The sequence below is a fragment of the Dipodomys spectabilis genome, unplaced genomic scaffold (genome assembly GCF_019054845.1).
Source record: "Dipodomys spectabilis isolate Male_0828 unplaced genomic scaffold, ASM1905484v1 ptg000050l, whole genome shotgun sequence".
NCBI lineage: Eukaryota > Metazoa > Chordata > Mammalia > Rodentia > Heteromyidae > Dipodomys > Dipodomys spectabilis.
The window spans coordinates 8,253,020-8,273,143 of NW_024870727.1; the positions used below are offsets into that span (position 1 = coordinate 8,253,020).

Genomic DNA, 20,124 nt, shown 5'->3' on the forward strand with positions numbered 1-20,124 from the left:
ACATCCCTTCCTTCTAAGTTTATTCCAAGCGACCTTCCACCTTAGCTTGGCAATTGATAAGGTTCAAGTGTCTGAAAGAATATGCTGCCCTCTGTCAATGGGTAACAACACATCATTTGGGAATTATTTTCAGAAAAAGCTTACTGATAAGCATTTAAAGTAACTTTTGGAGGAAAAAAAATGGTAGCAGTACCAGGTTTGAACTCAGGACCTCAAGACCTTACTTGCTTGGCTGGAGCTCCAGCACTTAAGCCACATCTCTCACCCAGCTTTTTGCTGGTTATTTTTTAGATAGACTTTTCTGCCTAGGTTAGCTTCAAACCTTGATCCTCTGGATTTCAGGCTCCTGAGTAACAGGTATGCCCCCACCCTCCAGCTGAGCATACCCAATACCCAAGCACAGTGACAACACATAGATAAAAATAAAACAGCATTTGTTTAAGAAAAGAGATGTTCACAGTATTGCTCACAAACCAGACTGCACAAGGAGAGTGTTCTTCCATATCAAACCAGTGATATACAAGTTATTATCTCTGCCTCACTATGTGTTTTTGGAATCAAAATTAGCTACAACTCTCTAACTAGAAACCCTGGAATCCTAATTTTTCTTGCCTTCAACCTGATAATTGGGTAAAGCATTAAACATACACCCACCATACTCACAGCTGGTAAAAGTCAGATTCATATGCATATGTGGAGATCATGGGCTTCTTTGACAATATGCTTTGCTTTCATAGGAAAGAAATATAATTTAACTGCATTATGGAAGCAATTTTAAAGGTGCCTCTAAAAATTTCTCTGATAAAACTTGTAAGATCTTCCTTTACCTTGTTTATTTGGAATATTTTAACCTAAATATATTAATCAAATTTCCTATACACAAATTAATATTATATGATTATAGAGTAATAAAATTTATTTCAGGAAATAAAATTTCTGAACATTATTTATGTTTAGAAAGTTGTTTTTCAAAAACATGATTCTACAAAAGTCCCCCCACAAAACTTCTGTAGTTTTTCTAATATTTCTGACTTCTTCTAATGACAGCTATCTTTTTTATTTGCCTTTACAAGACTGATCTATAACCAGAAGGTGGAAACTGAAATGTAGCTAGAGAGCAATAACTAATAATTATCTATCAGAAAATTGAGACCACATCAATTTTCAGAAACATTTTTTCTCATGGTATCCAAAGAATCATACATAATCTCTATTTTGCTTTTTTTTTGTAAGATTCTAGTCAACACTGAAATAAATCTCCTTGTAGCACATTAGTATTATTCTCAAGTTGCTATGATATTTCAAAAATATACATGATAATCCTAGCTACTCTGAGGTTTATGGTCTGAAGCCAGCTAGGTAGGAAAGTCCATGCAACTCTTACCTCCAACTAACCAACAAAAAGCCAAAAGTGGAGCTGTGGCCCAAAAAGGTAAAGGATAGTGCCTTAGTTCAACCCCAGTACAGGCACAAAAATTTAAGGAGGTAGATACGATATAGATACATAGATAATGTAGCTATAGGTAGGTAGATATTGATACACACACATACACACACAAAAGAACAATTACAGACCAAGTATCCGAAAGATTATGGGTATTTTTTTCTCTTAGATGTATGCACTTACCTAAGTTTTTATATTCATGGTATTTTACGCCTTGACTGTGGATCTTTTCCTTGGTCTCAAATAAGGAGATCAGAGAATAGTTCATAAAGAGTTGTTTGATAAAAAATTATCTGGCTGGAGACAGCCAGATATCTAAGGTGTCATCTAAGTATATTAGATTTTACTTTCCCTACCCAGTTTCCTTAGAATATAGGATATTTCTGTTATACAAATATTATGAAGTAATTGACAAGCATAGGTATCCATTGTAGATTATAAATTTTCTAATAATTAGATTCTACATTTAGTAGTGAAAGGTCTAGAGGACATTTAAAGAATGTTGTGACCTCCCAAGGACATCACAATAAATATAGATCTTTATGGTTACCAAGACACATAAGACACACCAATTAAGAAGAAACTCAAAAGGCATAATACATATGTGCATCTGATCATATAAAATATTCATCGAATAAACTACAGGAAATGGAAACCAGACGTTTTTTCTTTGTTGCTGTTTTTGTTTTCTGTCATTTGTTCATCTGTCTTCGGGAAAGTAATGGGGAGGGGCACAGAACTGGTGGGATAAGGATAAACAAATGCAGCAATGATACTATGTTGAAATGAACTATACAACTTGTGGGTGGAACAGGAGGGAAAAACTGGGAGAGAGGGAAGGAAGGGTGACATTGTTCTAAAAGAAATGTACTCTTTATCTGATTTATGCAACTGTAATCCCTCTATACATCACCTTTATAATAACCATTTTAAAAATGCATTAAATATATAAAATATATTTAAATATATTATATATTTATATAACATATATTCATGTGTTATATTTATATATAAAATATATATATAATATTCCCCAAACCAGATTTCTTGCAAAAATACATTCAAAACCATTGTCATACTGAATTATCTGCCAGCCCAAGCAGGAAAGTCCAAGAGACTCTTATATCCAATTAGCCACTAGAAAACCGGAAGTGATGCTGTTGCTCAAGTTGATAGGGCCCTAGCCTTGAGCTCATGGACAGCACTCAGGCCCAGGGTTCAAGCCCCAGAACCAACAACAAAAAAAAAAGAATAATAAGCAGATGGCATCTCTCCTTTGCTAATTTTTCAACCATCCTGGCCTACTAGCTCTCAGTTACTTATAGTCAAGTAAACATAAAAGTCAGGCAGAGTAATGTAAATAAACAACATTAGGGAAAGGTACAGGTTCCTATCATAGTGATTTTTCATATCTAAGTTTAGAAAAGATGACAAGTAGTTACATCTTGAGATGAAGAAAAAAGCCTTCAATATAAAGCTAAAGACCCAAGTACCATGCTAACCAAGTACATTAAAGAAAACGAAATCTGTCTGTGGAGACAATCCTGCATCATGAGCATCATCCTCTACTATAGAGATATATGGATATGTAACTACATCTTGTGGCTCAGACATTCCTGAACACAGAAATAACTCAATAAACTGATGTACTTTCTGATTCTTAACTTTCTTGTTACAGTTAAATATGAAAGGATCAAATTCTTGGTAATTGCCTTAAAGAATGCTGTGGAAATATATGCCTGGGCTCCTAAACCATATCACAAGTTCATGGCATTTAAGGTAAGCAGACATGTGCTTGGATTTTCAGTTTCAGTTTCACCAATGGTCTGTGCTCCATATAGACCAATTCCAATTTTATTATATTGATTAGACTGTGTGTGTGTGTGTGTGTGTGTGTGTGTGTGTGTGTGTGTGTGTGTGTGTGTGTGTGCGCGCACACGCTGGTCGGTCATGGAGCCTAAACTCTGGGTCTGGGTGCTGTCCCTCAGCTCTTTAACTCAAGGCTAGCACTCTACCACTTGAGCCACAGCGCCATTTCCAGCTTTTTCTGCTTATATGGTGCTGAGGAATCTAACCCCAGGTACTCATGCATGCAAGGCAAGGCAAGCACTCTACCACTGAGCCACCTTCCCAGCCCTCCATTAGACTTTTTAAAGTGTTTCTTAGACTTACTAGAAGAGTAAATATTTAAAATGTCATATAATTTGTCAAATTAAAACTTGTATTTGACCTCCATTTGAGGTCTAATAATGATTGACTTCAAGAGGCATTTTTTATGGAATCATTACCAATTGCACAATATTGATATATCATCATTATTAAACAGGGCTTCTTGAGTACTGCCTGGTGTTTTGTCTAACAAAAGTAGACTGTTGGCATCACTTCTTATCAGTGGAGTTGTGGCTCAAGTGGTAGAGTGCCAGCCTTGAGCAAAAAAGCAAAGCAAGAGTGCAAGCCCCTGAGTTCAACCCCAGTACCAACACAAACCTTCTAATCATCATGGGCCTTTCTGAAGAAAGTTTCAAAATCTCAGTTGATGTTCACAGATCCCCTTTATCAGTGTCTCTGAACTGGATACTTAACGTAGTCACTTATAGAAATTACTTTCTTGGTATTTTTTTACCTTGTATTTATCATAGTTGGATTGGTCACTCCACAAGAATGAGTTATGGACATGCTACTACTGACCCCAATTCATAAAACGCTGCCCCCAAATTCCAGGACTAGTACTTTCAAGCACCTGATTGGTTTGGCACCACATAGTCTAGCCATATCCAGTGTGAATCTCTCCTCTCCTTCCCTCCTCCCCCTCCCCCTCCCACCCCCCCCCCCTCCCATACACAGAGTTTTTCTCATCTTCCTGATTGTTGCCTCCCTTCATCTCTTTTCTCTTTCCTGTCACAAAACCTTCCCTGGGAACACTGTCAGCCCTTTTGTGGCCCTGAATGTCCCCATTTCTATCTTATTCCGTTGGTGCAGGTAGTCCACCTGTGATGTATTCTGGAAGATAAATTCAACAATGGAAAAACACTACCATCCATAATTCCACTTTCATGGAATGAAATTGTTGCAATGCATTAAGGTTCAAAACTGCTAAGAAACGACTCCTAAAAGCTAATATGTACTGCTGATCTGCACAAATCTCTCCAAAAAAGCTTTTCAACCAAAATCCCATTCCCATTTTGATTGTTAAGTCATTTCTGTCAGTGTTCAACAAGGCAAATGAGAAAGTACAAAATACTCAGTTCTGCACACCAGACCCAGCCTGGAAAGAGGGAAGAACAAAGGCCTAAATCTAGCAGGGATAGGACATAAGGTGCATACTTCCTGTGATGTGAGAATATTAACACAGATGAACATAAACAGATGATAGGAGGCCTGTCTCAAATCTTCCTCTAGGTTTCAGGACCCAGAAAGGTGCCAGATGATTAAGTCATAGTAAAATGCAACAGAGGTGATGGGAAGGGAGAAATGAGAGGGAAAGAAGGACAGGCCTACACTAAGCAAAAGAAAAGAAATATAAACTTCACCTGATGTGGAAGAAATAACATATTGTCAAAGCTCATAGAATTCACAAACTTTATAGACCATGATAATGACAATTTGCCTTGTGAAGGTTAAAATGTGTTTGTGACTTTAACTAAGTGTCACTATTCCACAATACTGTGAAATATGTGAAATTTATATAATCACCTAATCTCAATTTTTTTTAAAAAGTAAGAGAGGGATGGGTTAGGAGCAATGGGTGACAATGTTGTCAGACAGCTTGTACTCATATACTGTTTTGTAGAAAGGGAACTTCTTTATACAACTACTTAAAAATATAATTAAAGGGGCTGGGAAGTTGGCTCAGTGGTAGAGCGCTTGCCTTGCATGCCTGAGGCCCTGGGTTCAATTCCTCAGCACCACATAAGCAAAAGGAAAAAACCCGGAAGTGGCACTGTAGCTCAAGTGGTAGAGTGCTAGCCTTGAGCTGAAGAGCTGAGAGACAGTGCCCAGGCCCAGAGTTCAGGCACCACAACTGGACCCAAAAATATAATTAAAAATGTACAAAAGAGCAGCATTGTACTTATAAACTGATTTGTTGAATGGTACCCTTTTGTATAATTAAATATAATAAAAATACAATTTTTTAAAATGCAACAGAGGAACACTTCATAGCTAGCTCGTGCATGGTTGGGCCTTGGGTCCAAGTATACAGAATCTTGATTAACTTGCTAGAGCTCTCATTTCCTCTTTTCTAGTTAAACTCCAGTAGGCAATACAAAGCTTGTGTTTCATCTTCACCTACTCTTAACACCCAAATTTAAGGTTATTAAAGTACTACTCTGACACCCACTCAATCATAGAAAGAAAACTAACCAAAGCATTCCCACTAATTCTGAACAGGTTTAGCAGCTAGCAGGCCCTCGTTACCTAGCCCAGGCTTTTCTGAAAAGTAGAAAGCATAGATAGGCCTGATTGCTACAGGGACCAGAGGGGAAAAAGAGTAACTGGATCTTCTCTGGAGGACAAAGGCCAAAAATAAACAGGAAAGAACAGCAGTACCCACAGGTACCAGGTTTTTAATATACAATTGGCACTATTTAAATTGACAGTTATATTCTATGTCCTGGAGGACAGGAGGTAGAAAAAGAAACAGAAATGAATCAAAGTCCAGGATGGGAGTCAAACTTAAGTAGAAGAGATATCTTCTAGCTTTTCAACTGAAGGAAAGTGAAGTGAATATTCCCTAGACAGTAAGGAAATCATTAAGATAACCTCTTTGAATGATGTAGATACTAATGGGGGAACTTTTAAAGTCTTTTGCAGATCTCCAGCACAAGCCTCTGCTAGTTGATCTCACTGTAGAAGAAGGTCAAAGATTAAAGGTTATTTTTGGCTCACACACTGGTTTCCATGTAATTGATGTTGATTCGGGAAACTCCTATGATATCTATATACCATCTCATGTAAGTATCCAGAGCCAGGGTTCTCTGTCTACTGGCCTTTGTGGAAAAAGGATTTGGTTTTATATGTATTCAGTAGAAGTTATATAAACTTTATATGTATTCAGTAGAAGTTATATAAACTTACTTATCAGTAACAGATAAAATGTTTTTAATAAGGGGCTGGGAAGGTGGCTTAGTGGTAGAGCGCTTGCCTTGCATGCCTGAGGCCCTGGGTTCGATTCCTCAGCACCACATAAGCAAAAAGAAAAAAGCCGGAAGTGGTGCTATGGCTCAAGTGGTAGAGCACTAGTGCTCTACCACTTTAGCTGAAGAGCTGAGGGACAGCGCCCAGGCCTAGAGTTCAGGCCCCGCGACCGGACTCAAAAAAAAAAATGTTTTTAATAAGTAACACATGTAAAGCTATTTTTATTACTAATTTTTTTACTTCCTAAAACTGGAATAGAGTAGAAATAATAGAAATTATTAGATGATTACTCTATTGTCTCTGGACTTTAGACATTAAAATACATAAAATTGTTTCCTTTAAGGGTATACATTTGTATAATATATGTTTCAATTTTCAGGGATTTGTTTTTAAAGAGACATTGGCTCATTATATGTGGGAGGAGAATGTCAATCAATAGTCAAGTTCTAATTTTTTCAAAAAATGTCTTATCTACTAGTTTTAATTTGTCTTACCATTCTGAAGGCAGTGTGCTATAGTAGAGTTAGATACACTGGAGCTCAGTGTTTCTACCATGCATGAACTTCACAAACAATGAAAGACTTCAGCTTTCACATCTTTAAATGGGAATAAAAGGACCTATCCTATAGGATATAGGATATACGATATCCTATAGGATATCGATCAAACATATCTAGCACTGGGCCTTACAAATTATAGTTCTTTTTATTAATATAGTATTCAAATTACTATACATTCCCTAAAGTATAACTAGGGAAATGCTTATTAATCCTCTTATTAGAACTAATGCAATGTTAACATTATATCATGTAGCACATAATCACAAGGCTAACATACAGTGGAAACTGCCAGGGAAATCTAAGACTTAGCCCATTGTTGACTGCTATTTTGAGAACTTGAAGACATTTTTTGAGTGTGTGGTGGTTCTGGGGGCTTGAACTCAGGGCCTGGGCACTGTCCCTGAGCTTCCTTTGCTCAAAACTAGTGTTCTACCACTTAAGCCACAGCTCCACTTCTGGCTTTTTTGGTAATTTACTGGAGACAAATTTATTGGAGATATTTTAGCCTATTTAGTAGCTAGGATTACAGTTGTGAGCCACCTGTGTTCAGATAAGAGCTTGAAGAATTTAAAGTACAATCCTTTGTAAAAGTTGTTTTAGTACTTTATATACAGACATGCATATGTACAATTATCACTCATCACTGCAATACAGTCGTTTGCCTGTTTGGAAGTAGTGTGGTCACAGCTGATGCATTCTTGAAACCATCTCCATCCCACACTCCTGTGCACAGGGACCTGTGAACCTGGGGGCCACAGTAGACCACCTCTCTCTCTCAATCTATACATAGTTTAGTAGTAGTATTTTTTTTCAATATGAGATCATGTAACTTTTGTTTCTAAACAAACTATTCATTTGGATTATTCTGGCAATCAGGCACCCAGATAAGTAATCTGGATTATATACTCATAGTCTGATAGAAGACTTGAATTCTCCTCATGTTTACTTGTTCTAGTGGAAAACAAATACATTTCAATGTCTGGAAAACATGCATTCAACTCCTAATTCTACCAGCAAATACCAGCACAGCTCTGGGCAAGTTACAGAACACTCCTGAGATGTAGTTTTCTCATGTGTACACAAGATAACAACAGTAGCACTGTTGTGAGAACTAGAAATCACATACATAAATATAATTGATCCAGTGATCGGTACAGGCTAGGTGCTCCATGGATACAAGGTCACCGTTAGTTGGACCAATTAATTGGATTCTTGATCTAGCAACTTCCGTTTATCAGAACATTGCACAGATCAGTAGCTGATTATGTTTAACAAAGAAAATTTCTATCTCTAGAGTGAAAATGGGGGAAATACTTTTTTCACCTCTTAGAGCTAAAAGTCAAAGGGTTATCTTATTTAAAAAAATAATAATGCTTTGCCTTTCTTTGTCTTCTAGATTCAGGGCAATATCACTCCTCATGCTATTGTCATCTTGCCTAAAACAGATGGAATGGAAATGCTTGTTTGCTATGAGGATGAGGGGGTATATGTGAACACCTATGGCCGGATAACAAAGGATGTGGTGCTCCAATGGGGAGAAATGCCCACGTCTGTGGGTAGGTTAACCATTCCTTATCTCCTTCAACAGTTACACCCCCCAAATGAAACAAAAGTCAAGAAATGTGAAACAACCATTTGATTCCACACCAAAAAAAAAAAAAAATCTGTGAATAACACTTGTAAGACTTGCTTTGTCTGTTTATCTCAAATCATTTGTCATTTTTGTGGTTAAGATGTGAACAGATGCTGTGAGTTATTGCCTATCTAATGTTTTTAATGCAGTTTTGGAAATTCCTTTTGACAGCCTACATTCATTCCAATCAGATAATGGGCTGGGGCGAGAAAGCTATTGAGATCCGGTCAGTGGAAACAGGACATTTGGATGGAGTATTTATGCATAAGCGAGCTCAAAGGTTAAAGTTTCTATGTGAAAGAAATGATAAGGTAAATCCGTTTCAACATTTGCATTAGTGTTTGCATTTTAAGAGACCACCAGGTACCTGTGAAACCTTCATTTTCCTTTATACTGATTTAAATCACCTCTGTGTTAAACAGTCAGTATTATCTTAATATGGCATTATTTGGTTTGGTTCACATGAACACTCAAAAGTATCATATCAAAATGAACATAAAACATCTAGAAATATCTTGTAAACTTGTAGTAACTTTTGTGGCCGGTAGGCCTTGTAGTGACGCAGCAGTTACCCCAAATTCGCCTAGGCACTTAGCACAGTTGGCCCATCATTAATCATCTCATAGTGGGTCACCTTTACACTTCCATTTTTAGGCTTTTCATAAAGTTTCTATCTGGACCTAATTAATAAAAAAAATCTGACATGCAGAAAGAAATATTGACTTTTAAAGTGTCACTTATTACTTAAAAAAAAAATCCACACTCACAAACTCAACTAGTGCCATGTCCTGTGTCATTCCAGCCATGTTGCTTCCAAAACGTCAAAGGGGGATTGTTTTCCAGTGAAAGTGCTGTGTCCATCTGGCATGATTGATCACCTCAGAGGGGAATCCTGAAGCAATGTCCTTCATCTAGAGTAACCTAGAGTTTTTAGAAGTCAGGCTATAATATACTCGTGAATCCATCCTTTGTAGCTACACCTAACGCAACCGCACTGAACCCAAAGCAACAGCCAGAAATACCCATAGTTAAATCCTGACTTGCTCTGATTCCCCTGAGACCAGGCTGGTCTTTGTCCAGTCCTGGTAGTACAGGTCTGGACTATTTGACTGGCCAAATACTCTGACCCATGTGGTCTAGATGGACAACAGCTGTGCATGGCAAGGATGGAACCAGGGACTTAATAAATCATGTCTGAAAACAGATCTAACTAGTAAGACTCCACCATTTACCCAGTCTCTGGGGAATCATACAACAAGGAGTGATTTTGGCATGGACACCCCACACTCTGGTTCCTTGATGATTTACCGTATCAGTCCTATTCCAAATCAGACCCATACCCTCGGAGAAGGCTAGGACCAGGCCAGTACCAAGGACCTGAGATTTAGAGCCCAAGATCCCCAAACTGGAAAGAACAGCATTGCTTTCTTTCGTTGTGGTTTTACACAGGCCCTCTCTGTCCTGTATTTTGATTCACTGACCCTAAGAGTAGCTCTACCTTCATATGTAGCATTAGCTGATGACAAAAAATTTCCACAGGCTTCTTACGAAGTTTTTGGGAGAGAACATTCTCCCAAAAGAGCCGTGGAAATGAATTAGCAGAGACTTTATACTAGTGACAAAAGCAAATGCCTTGGATCAAAGTTAGGTGTTAGCTGACTGAAGGGCTATACCACAGCCCAAAATATTATTTTTCCTGGGGCAGTGGTTCATTGACATTCAGCTCAAGCAGTCAGTACCCCCAAATTTTGCTTACTTCTCCCAATCATTTGATAAAATGATTGAGCAGATTCAGACCTCCTAGATTATGGTTCTGCTTATTAATACCATTATCTCATTTGACCTGGGGCGTGCCAGCATCTGCAGAGAAATTATTAACTCCTGAAATGGCACACTGAATAGGCATTCAACATCTTAACCTGTCTGACCACATTTTAAATCCTGAAAATTTAAAACAAGTTGTACAGTGGCCAGTAGGCATGAAATTTGCCTGTAACTTTGAAAACTTGGGAGGATTCTCTTCCATCCTGAAGTCTCCCTTTTTGTTACTTATAAGGGAAAGAAAGGGTGTCTTTGTGCCTTTGTAGAAATCATCAGTGGCCCAGGCCACATTATCCTAGCACAAAATTCCCTCTTCAAATGTGAACCTTCAAAAAGATGTTTCAAGTCATGATATAGCAACTGAAGAGTCCTTGGAGGCCAGTACTGCAATAATACTGATAATAGTGATATCAATAAAACAGGACTGTTTATATAAGATGCACTCTTGAGTCATTATATAACCACTGGCCATTGAGTCTTAAGAGCTGACACATGTCAAGGATAGAACATATGAAAGGAAGTGGATGGACAGTTGGAAAAAGAGGGGAAAAAAACCATTCAGTTGAACTAACTTGTTTTTAATTTCAAACAGGTATTTTTTGCATCCGTGCGATCTGGAGGAAGTAGCCAAGTGTTTTTCATGACCCTCAACAGAAATTCCATGATGAACTGGTAACAGAAGAGCACTTGGCACTTATCTTCATGGCGTTATTTCTAATGTAAAAGAACATAACTCATGTGGACTTATGCCAGTCTAGAGGCAGAATCAGAAGGCTTGGTTGAACATACTGCTTTCCCTTTTCCTGTCCCTCCACCCTTCCCAATGCAGTCCATCTTTCAGTGTTGCAGCCTGGTTGAGAAGGAGAAAAAAAGTTGGCAGGAATGTCTGGGAGATCCCCAAGGATGCTGCGTTGTCTGTGGACAGAGATGGACCATGTGCCCTTCAAAGTTAGGGATAGAAACAAATATTGTGTGCTCTTATGATTAAGCTGTGTTATGGTGGCTTTTGAGTTTTGTTTTGACCTTTTTTCCTTTACCCCCTAACTTTGTAAGAATGGGGAGAGAACGCATACTGAGAAAATGAGTCTGTCTTTAATTCTGTCTGCCTGCTAGTTTTAAGTATATGGTATGTTGTAAAATTTCTAATTTCTGATGGTGAGAGACAGCACAATAAATGTACCTAATCTCCTTACAATGAAGGCCATAACAACATTAGTGGGGTGATTTAAGAACTCTTTTGCCTTCACCAACCCCAGGTTGCTTTTTGATAGCAACTGGCTAATGAATTTTTAAGAGAAGAAAAATACTAGTTTTCCCCTCTTTTGGGAAATAGATTTTAAATGGCTAAACTACTAGCCTTAGTCTAATAAAATCAACTACTGCTTTGTGAGTACAACTGGCCATATTTTCCTATGGTCTTTATAGAATGAAGTGCTGAGTGGGATAAAAACCCAGCGAGTGGAGTGGGCCTAGAGATTGAGGATGCTGTGATGCAAATTCCCTCAGCCATTATGCAACAGATCAGGGCAGCAGATGGGAAAGACAGATCAGGCCAGACAGAAAGAGCTTCTGGGAAACAAGCTTAGACATCTATGTAAATATACACACCTCCTTTTTTTAAAATGCACAAAGCCTCCCAGTTAAGAGGTCACTTGATTTGAGCTTAGCTAGAACTGAGATTAATGAGTTCTTTCTGGGAACTGGGGAATGCATGACATCCAGGCTCTGGACATTCCCAGCTCTCTCCTGAGGGTGCCACTTTCTCAAGATGAAAACTGTGACCGCAAAGAATTACTAAAGAAAGCTGCCCATGCTCTCCCTGGTTGGGCAAGAAAAGAAGCTACAGTACTAAGCCTGCCTGAGACACAGTGGCATCGTTGGCTCAGATTTTAGAGAACTTGAAAGCAAGGCTTTGGCCAAAATTCTGAGACCCTAATCACTTTACCTTCCTTCAAATTTCCCAACATACAGTAAACAACATCCGTGCAAAGATAAGTATGTATTTAGTTCAGGTTGACTTGTGTCTTTATAAACTCTTATTCGAATGATTTGAACTTTTACGTGACTGTCTGGGATTTTTTTCCAAAGCTACAAGCATGGCCGCCTGTGGTATCAAGGTGTTGCAAAACAATATCTGTGTTACGCTTCCTGTTTTAACCTACCTCGTTTTGTTTGTTTTTGTTCACTGTTCATCACAGCAGTGTTATCTCCAGGAGACATATAGAGAGCTCAACTGGCAATCTCAGGTGTATTTAATATTTAAAAAAAAAAACAGTAGTTGACTAAATTGTTCTTTAAAAAAAAATGAGGGGAAAAAATCCAAGGACAGAAACCAATATGCTTGTTTTTGGGAGAAAGCAAATATTGTAAATGAATTTTTAAAAATAAATAAAACCTATGATCCTGTGGATTTTGTCTAAATACATGAGCAGCTGATATACTATTAATGAGAACGAAGCCTACATTAGGAAAAAATGGGGCCATTTCAATCTGGTAGTTTGGGCAAGAGGGGAGGGAAGAGGGATATTCTAGGTTCTGGACTAAATGATTATGTCCTCCCTTCCCAAAAGGTGGCTGTCATTTGCATTCATTTTAAGCAGGTAACACCCAGGAATGAAACAGGATTTTCTTAAGGTGACACCAAGATGTCCCCATCACATTCCCTTTAGCTCTCAAAAGTAATGAAATCCTCCCGTTCTCATTTTTACTGCTGTGGTGATGCTGCTGAACAATGCTATCTCTACAATTTTCATGCAACAAATTCAACAATAAAACTTTGGATTGAATCTAGCAACTACTGTAATTGAATGCCAACACGGACAAAATATATTATTTGGGTCTTGTCTCCAAATGTGATTGCCACCAGCTCTTTATATTGCTGCTGTGGTATTTTAAATCAGAAGCTTCTTGAAATTATGTTGCAAACTGATCTTTGTTTTTATGTTTCATATTGTTGTTGTTCTTTTTATTTCTAAGTGATAAGTTTGAAACACACAGCTTTAAATGATTTTTTTATTGTGGGATTTTTGGGTACAGTTAAGAAATAAAAGGGATTCATTGTGTTTAAACATAAGGTAGTTTGTGAATGTATTTTTTAAAACCTAGATTCACTGAAACAAAAAGATCATAAGAAAAACTATAATGCAGTCTTGTTTACAGTATGTACAGTGACATAACATAGAACATGAGCTTTTCTGGTGCCAACAAAAATAAAACACAGATGTTAAACATCAAGTCACGCCTTTTATATTTTTGTACAAACATTCTACAATGAATATAAGGCCAACTCAAATTTACAAGGGCCTCCACAAATATGTGCTCCTTAATACCTACTTGTAGAATTCTTTGAAGTTTTTTCCTTCAAAAATAGACATTCCAGCTGGGCACTAGTGACTCATGCCTCTAATCCTAGCTACTTAAGAGGCTGAGATCTGAGGATCCCAATTCAAAGCCAGCCCAAGCAGAAAAGTCCCTGTGAGACTCTTTTTCTCCAATTAACCACTCAAAAACTGGAAGTAGATCTGTGGCTCAAAGTGATAGAGTGCTAGCCTTGAATAAAAGAGCTGAGGGACAGTGCCCAGGCCCTGAGCTCAAGCCCCACACCACCACCAACAACAACAAAAACAAAAATAAAAACAAAAACAAAAACTAGGTCATCTTCTATCACGACAGGATTCAGCCCTGACACAGTAAGCCAAGACCAGGTAGAATATATGAGATTCTTGTCCTTATAGTTCATTCATACAATTCCTAATTTTTTAGTTTGATTCTAATTCTTTTTATAGAGGGGGATAAACTTCACCTCTCTTAAAGCATCATCACAAAAATGTCTTTCATTTCGATATTCCTAGAGGCATAGTCTCTTTTTATTTCCTTTCAAAGAAAGCTTTAAGTTTTGCTACATCTCTTAGTCCTTGCTTCAAAAACTGGATAACCGTCTACAAGCCTACTGTGTCTGCTCACACCATAATTTTGGTTCAGGGTCTGGCATATGAACCTCACTGCTGGTAAGGACAGGATATTGTAGCTTGGATACCTGCATCCTGTGTGTGGGAGACATAGCTGAACTATACAGCTCTTTAATAATGAACCTTCTCATATTATTTCCATTCAGATCACTGTCAATATATACAACATAAATGAAGACAAGTCACACTGAGTTCCATTTAAAATCTGATGGCCCTGTTTAGATAGGTCTCATTATTTTTCTTAAAAACTTTTAAGTAATGCTTAAGAAGACCTAGAACTCTTTTTTTCAACCAAGTAGATTAAGGTATGGGTAAAATCTCACAAGGGTAGACTGACAATAGATTGACAGGGGCTCCATTTTTCTAACACTTTGACACTGCTTTGTGTTGTAAGATGCACTCTTTACACTGCATCAAGTACATGTATTTAAAAACATCTTAATTTCTGGATGTCACAACCTACTAACAGTTTTCTGTCTGCTCTTGTGACTCATTGGTAATTGTGTCTCAGTTCCTCCTATGCAGATTAGAAAAAGGTGTGATATTCAGGCTAGAGCCATTTTGGGTTTGTCCTCTAGCAGACAAGAAAAGGCTGACCTCACATTCCATAGTAAAAAGAAAAAACAGTTTCTCCTACTATTATTGTGTACCAGTTTCTGTGCCTGGAATCTCCCAGTGTGGAAGAGCTCTTTGTGTTAGTGGCGTGTGCTGTCTTTGAAAGTCTGCTTGAAGAGGCATCACTTGCATTTGTGCTGATTGCTTTAAAATGTAAGAGTGCTATGTGATTTTTAAGAAAAAAGACAGTCATTAGTCAAACATTAATCCCAACTAGCTGCAAGAAAATATGAGAAAATGCACAACATGCTGATGATGATTCTGAACCACCCTGCCGTGTTCCCTGTATCTCAAAATCCCCTCAGGTGCCATATTCTGAGTATCTCAATAGTTTCTGTAAACTATTAGATAACTTTCAATTCATTCCTCAAAAATTTAAATCTAAATAAATCAAATAAAACCTACAAAAGAAGCAATTAGCCAAAAACTAACCCCACTAAGATAAACTAATTACAATATAAACTCCAAAAAGGAAAGTCTATAAATTCAGCTTACTCTGCCTGCCAATACGTTTCATAAGTGCCAGCGTATATGGACTTGGTTAGTATAGCAGTATCAGCAACTCCAAAAACGGCTGTCATTTCATGGGTTTCATAGGAACTGATCTCTTTTTCAGGAGCCCCACCAAAGAACAAACACACTTGAGAATTTGCAGGTTCAAAATTGATAGCTTACACATTTTTGCCAAATATTTTCCATGTTGTATCACTGTCCTGGGAATTTTTCCATAGACAACTACAATATTCAACAATTTGCATAGCATGAAACAGTACAAGATAATAACCTTGTGCTTTAATCTTTATTCTTCTACACATGTTAATCCATGAAGGATCAAAATTCAACAAAATAAAATTCTCTCCTTGCAAGTATTTTTCAACAAAAATTCCAGGATACTGTTTGAACTCTTTTTAAGCCCAGGTCAAAGTTTTGGACTCATGTCTATGATGCCAAACGTTTAGATAAAAGCCAGAAAATACAATCGAAGACAAATTTTCCAGATTTTTGGCTTTGTGTAGTTCTCTTCACCCTAATTCACTCCTTGCGTGAGACAATTTAGTTTTGATGGCTTATTTTAATCAACACCAAGTTGCATTGTACTAATGAAACCAATCAAATACTGGTGGAGAGGTCAGTTTTCATTTCTGGCAATGGATCATTTATTTGTATAGGTTCTGTTCCTGTCTTTACCTCTTCCCCTGGGATAAGTTTTAAGGATTAGTCATTTGAATCATGGTTTAAGAAACCTCAGACATGACCCACAATCAGACCTTTAAATGATAGGTGGTTGCAGATAATAAGATGACAGCCTAGGTGAAGTTTAAAACTGGATGTTGTCAAAGTATTTTGTATGTTTTAGCTGTCATACTTACAATGTTAACATAAGTGTAGAAAGATACCAAGTTACAATATAAAAAGGGAAAATTATGGTTTTGCCATACCTACAATTGTTTTCATTTTAAAAAAACCTTAGTTTTTCAAGTATTCTAAATTGTCAAAAAATTGCTAACTTAGTTATATTTGTGTATCTTCATGGCATGCTTTCCAACCCGATACTTTTTAGTTAATTTCAAGTCGCTTTTATCTACATATGTACAATAACTCTTCAAAAACTACTTTCTATATTTGTTCCAAGTAATCAGAAATGCTTTGGTAGCCCCCTAAGCCTATGTCTTCCCATACATGTAATGAAATATTATTTTATGTTATCTCTATCAAAATATGCATACTGAGTTATTAACAGTAGTAGGATACCTGTTTGGTCTACTTCTAGACCATGGTCTCTCCTTGTTCCTCCTATCACCCACTGCGTCTAAAGCTCTTGCCACCAGCATGGAAGGTCCTTGCATTACCCTCAGTCATCCCTGCTCATTGCTCAAGTATTTAGTGCTGGGCTCAGTGTTTCCTCCAACACCAACATTTCTAAACTTGTGTTGATTTCAGATCTGAGATGCTCCTGCAAATATCCTGGCTTCTAAATTTCCCAAACTTATCCAGTGAAACTTATTGCCCATTACTACATTAGTTCCATAAGTGACCGGGGAAGGTTTTCCACATTTGTTCTAGGTTACATCCACCCAACCGCTCCTATAAAAACCACTGTCTCCTCATATTGGAGGAGTTCATGACATTCATGCTGCAGTGTCTCCTGTGTTATAGATACCCTCATGGTCTCACTACCCACTTCTAACTTCAACCTCTGCTCCCCTTCATAGAAGATTCCCCATGAGGAGTTGCATATATTCAAATATCTGAATTTCTCTCCTTGGTCCTTTGATCTCTACCATGCATGGTAGTTCTTGCTAAGAACCTAAGCGATGTCCTGGCTATCCCAGTGCAATGGTCAAATCTTTACCTGTAGTCTGACTTATCCATTGTCTTAGCACAACTAATTACTACTTCTTGAAATATTTCCTCAGCTCTGAAACTTCCTTGGGTTCTTCCACCTCCCTCACCACTCCTCAGTTCCTTGCTAAGCTCCCTAAGTATCCCAGTACTGGACATCCCCTGTCTAAGTGACCTCTTCCAGGCTTGGGGCTTTAAAAACCACCTATGAGAGGATAAACCTAAGTTTTTACCTGTAGCCCAATCTCCTTCCTGCCAGATTTTTATGTCTAATAAAAAAGAATTGTACAGGGAGGTTACAGTTCCAATGTCCAATTTCTTATTAGCATCTTCATTAGTATATGCAACTAGTATCTCAAACTTGATATGTCCCAGCTAATTTGTGCCCATCCACCAATATATTCTTACTATATTTCTTCTTATAGCAGCAAAATATCAGCTTCTTTCATCCACACAAGATCTTGTTGCCCGTATTTTTTGTCTTTTATATAACACACCCATAACAATCCATTTTTTTTAGAAATCACGCTTCCCTTTCCTTCAGATATAGGCTCAAGCCAGTTGCTGACATGGTACTTTTAAAACATAGGCCAAAAGTCAGGTCACACCTATAATCTTAACTATGCAGGAGGCTGAGATCTGAGGATCTCAAAGCCGGGCAAGAAAGTCCGGGGAACCCTTATCTCCAAATGATCACCAAAAAGCTAGAAGTGCACCTTTAACTCAAGTGGTAAAGCACTAGCCTTGAGGGGAAAAAATGCTCAGGGATAGCATACAAGCCTGGTGTTCAAGCCTCAGGACTGACACATACACATTAAAAAAAAAAAAAAAAAACTTTTTTAAAGGAAAAGAAAAAGCAAGAAAAAAAAAAGGAAAGAAAAGAAAAATAGGCCAAGTTATATCACCCTCCACTAAGACATCTTGCCTTCCCACCTCATTCAGGCCAATATCCTTCTATGACCATTAAGGCCATAGAAAAAAATATACATCCCATCTTTTTCCCTACCACAGCCACCACTTGCACTTCATTGACATCATCCACTTTGCTCTACTTTGCTCCAGCATTGCTGGCCTTCTTCAAAGCACTCTCCTCTCTCAGTGGCTCTGCCCTTCCTATTACCAAGTCTGAAAACCTTCCCTTCCTCTGCCTGGCTTGTTTCTTCCCTTCCTTTATGTCCTATGCACAAATAATTATTTACTGACAGAGATTTATATACAATAACCTCCAGCATCTCCCCCAGGTCATCTTTAACTTTGTTGTCTTTCATAGAACCTCTCACTGTCTACTCTCTTCACTAGTTAATACAGTACATCAAGGAACAGTTAGCAAATAGGAATCAGTAAAGTTTGCTGGATGAATGAAAACAGGTAAAAACCATGTCATAACTAAAAATGTTTTATTTAATTTCAGTATCAAAACAAAAAGCTGTCTCCAAAGTTTGTATCATACAAGTGTAGCTTTGCTTTCATGTAGAAAATAGAAAACCCTATAGATTTCCTTTCTGAAAAAGTCATTATGGAGGTCATATGTTTCTGGACCTGGCTGTACTCCCTTGCTCTATAAATAAACTCACAAGTTGCAGGACTGGAAAGGAGATTGTTATACAGAATCTTAAGAAAAATAACATATCAAAGCTCTTAGATTTATACAGATAAGGATCCATCATTTTAAGCTATGCCACTGAGTTCTTGGCTATGGGAAGAGGATTCTGAACTTTGTTTTCTGTTCTAAATGTTTAAAAACCACAAAAAAAAAAGAGTAAGCAACAATAAAAGTATCTTTCTGCCAAAAAAGCCTAATGACATTTGAGTTTTAATAACCTTCCAAGTGACAATAGTTCTGAGACCTCTCTAACAGTCTCTGGGCATCTGTATAATACTTGTCACGTATAATACTCCTTACTGAATGTTGCATGACGTTTCACTGTAGGATACTGACACATGCCTTCTGATGAATTTATTGTTTCATTCAGTCATGTAAAGGCCAGCCTTGTAGATTCAAGTTGTTCAATCATGTATTTTCCTGCTCACTTAATAAAAGGAATATTTAAAAAAATAAAGAAGGAAGACAGTAAAATGATGTAATCTGAAGCAGATAACAATGAAACAATTTTTTGTTACTCTTGTTTTCTATGTCTTTTCACAAAGATTCATGGTGTGCAATTTACTCTAAATAGCCGCATCAATGTCTTTTTAATATTTTCCAGAATCAAAAATATTCTGGGGTTTCATTGTGCTTAGCTGAAGATTCCTGAAGTACACACACACACACACACACACACACACACACACACACACACACACACACACACACACACACACACACACACACACACACACACACACACACACACACACACACACACGACGACATTGGTTCCCAGTACAGAGGGAAAATGTAAAACAGATGCTAAGAAATGCCAGGGTCATTGTGAACAATCTAGATATCAAAAGCTCTGCTTATTAAGATACAAAATGAATTTGCAATAATTTATCTAAAAATACTTTAGTATTGGTTTTCTTTAAAATTACATTTCAGCATCTTAGCTCCATGTTTCCATTTATTTATTTATTTATGCTGGTCCCGAGGCTTGAATTCTGGGC

The 20,124-nt window shown here is 37.6% G+C and overlaps 1 protein-coding gene across 6 annotated transcripts in view; it reads left to right on the forward strand.

Annotated features, from left to right (window-relative positions):
* Tnik (TRAF2 and NCK interacting kinase) overlaps positions 1 to 13,828 on the forward strand; it is a 394,212-nt gene extending 380,384 nt beyond the window's left edge. For all 6 annotated transcript variants that reach the window (XM_042678823.1, XM_042678824.1, XM_042678826.1 and 3 more), the window contains 5 exons: positions 3,123 to 3,223; positions 6,247 to 6,396; positions 8,537 to 8,696; positions 8,945 to 9,084; positions 11,187 to 13,828. In XM_042678823.1, the coding sequence (XP_042534757.1) occupies positions 3,123 to 3,223; positions 6,247 to 6,396; positions 8,537 to 8,696; positions 8,945 to 9,084; positions 11,187 to 11,270 (635 nt within the window). In that variant the 3' untranslated portion in view covers positions 11,271 to 13,828. The remainder of the gene's footprint in view (positions 1 to 3,122; positions 3,224 to 6,246; positions 6,397 to 8,536; positions 8,697 to 8,944; positions 9,085 to 11,186) is intronic.
* Positions 13,829 to 20,124: the final 6,296 nt, after the last annotated feature.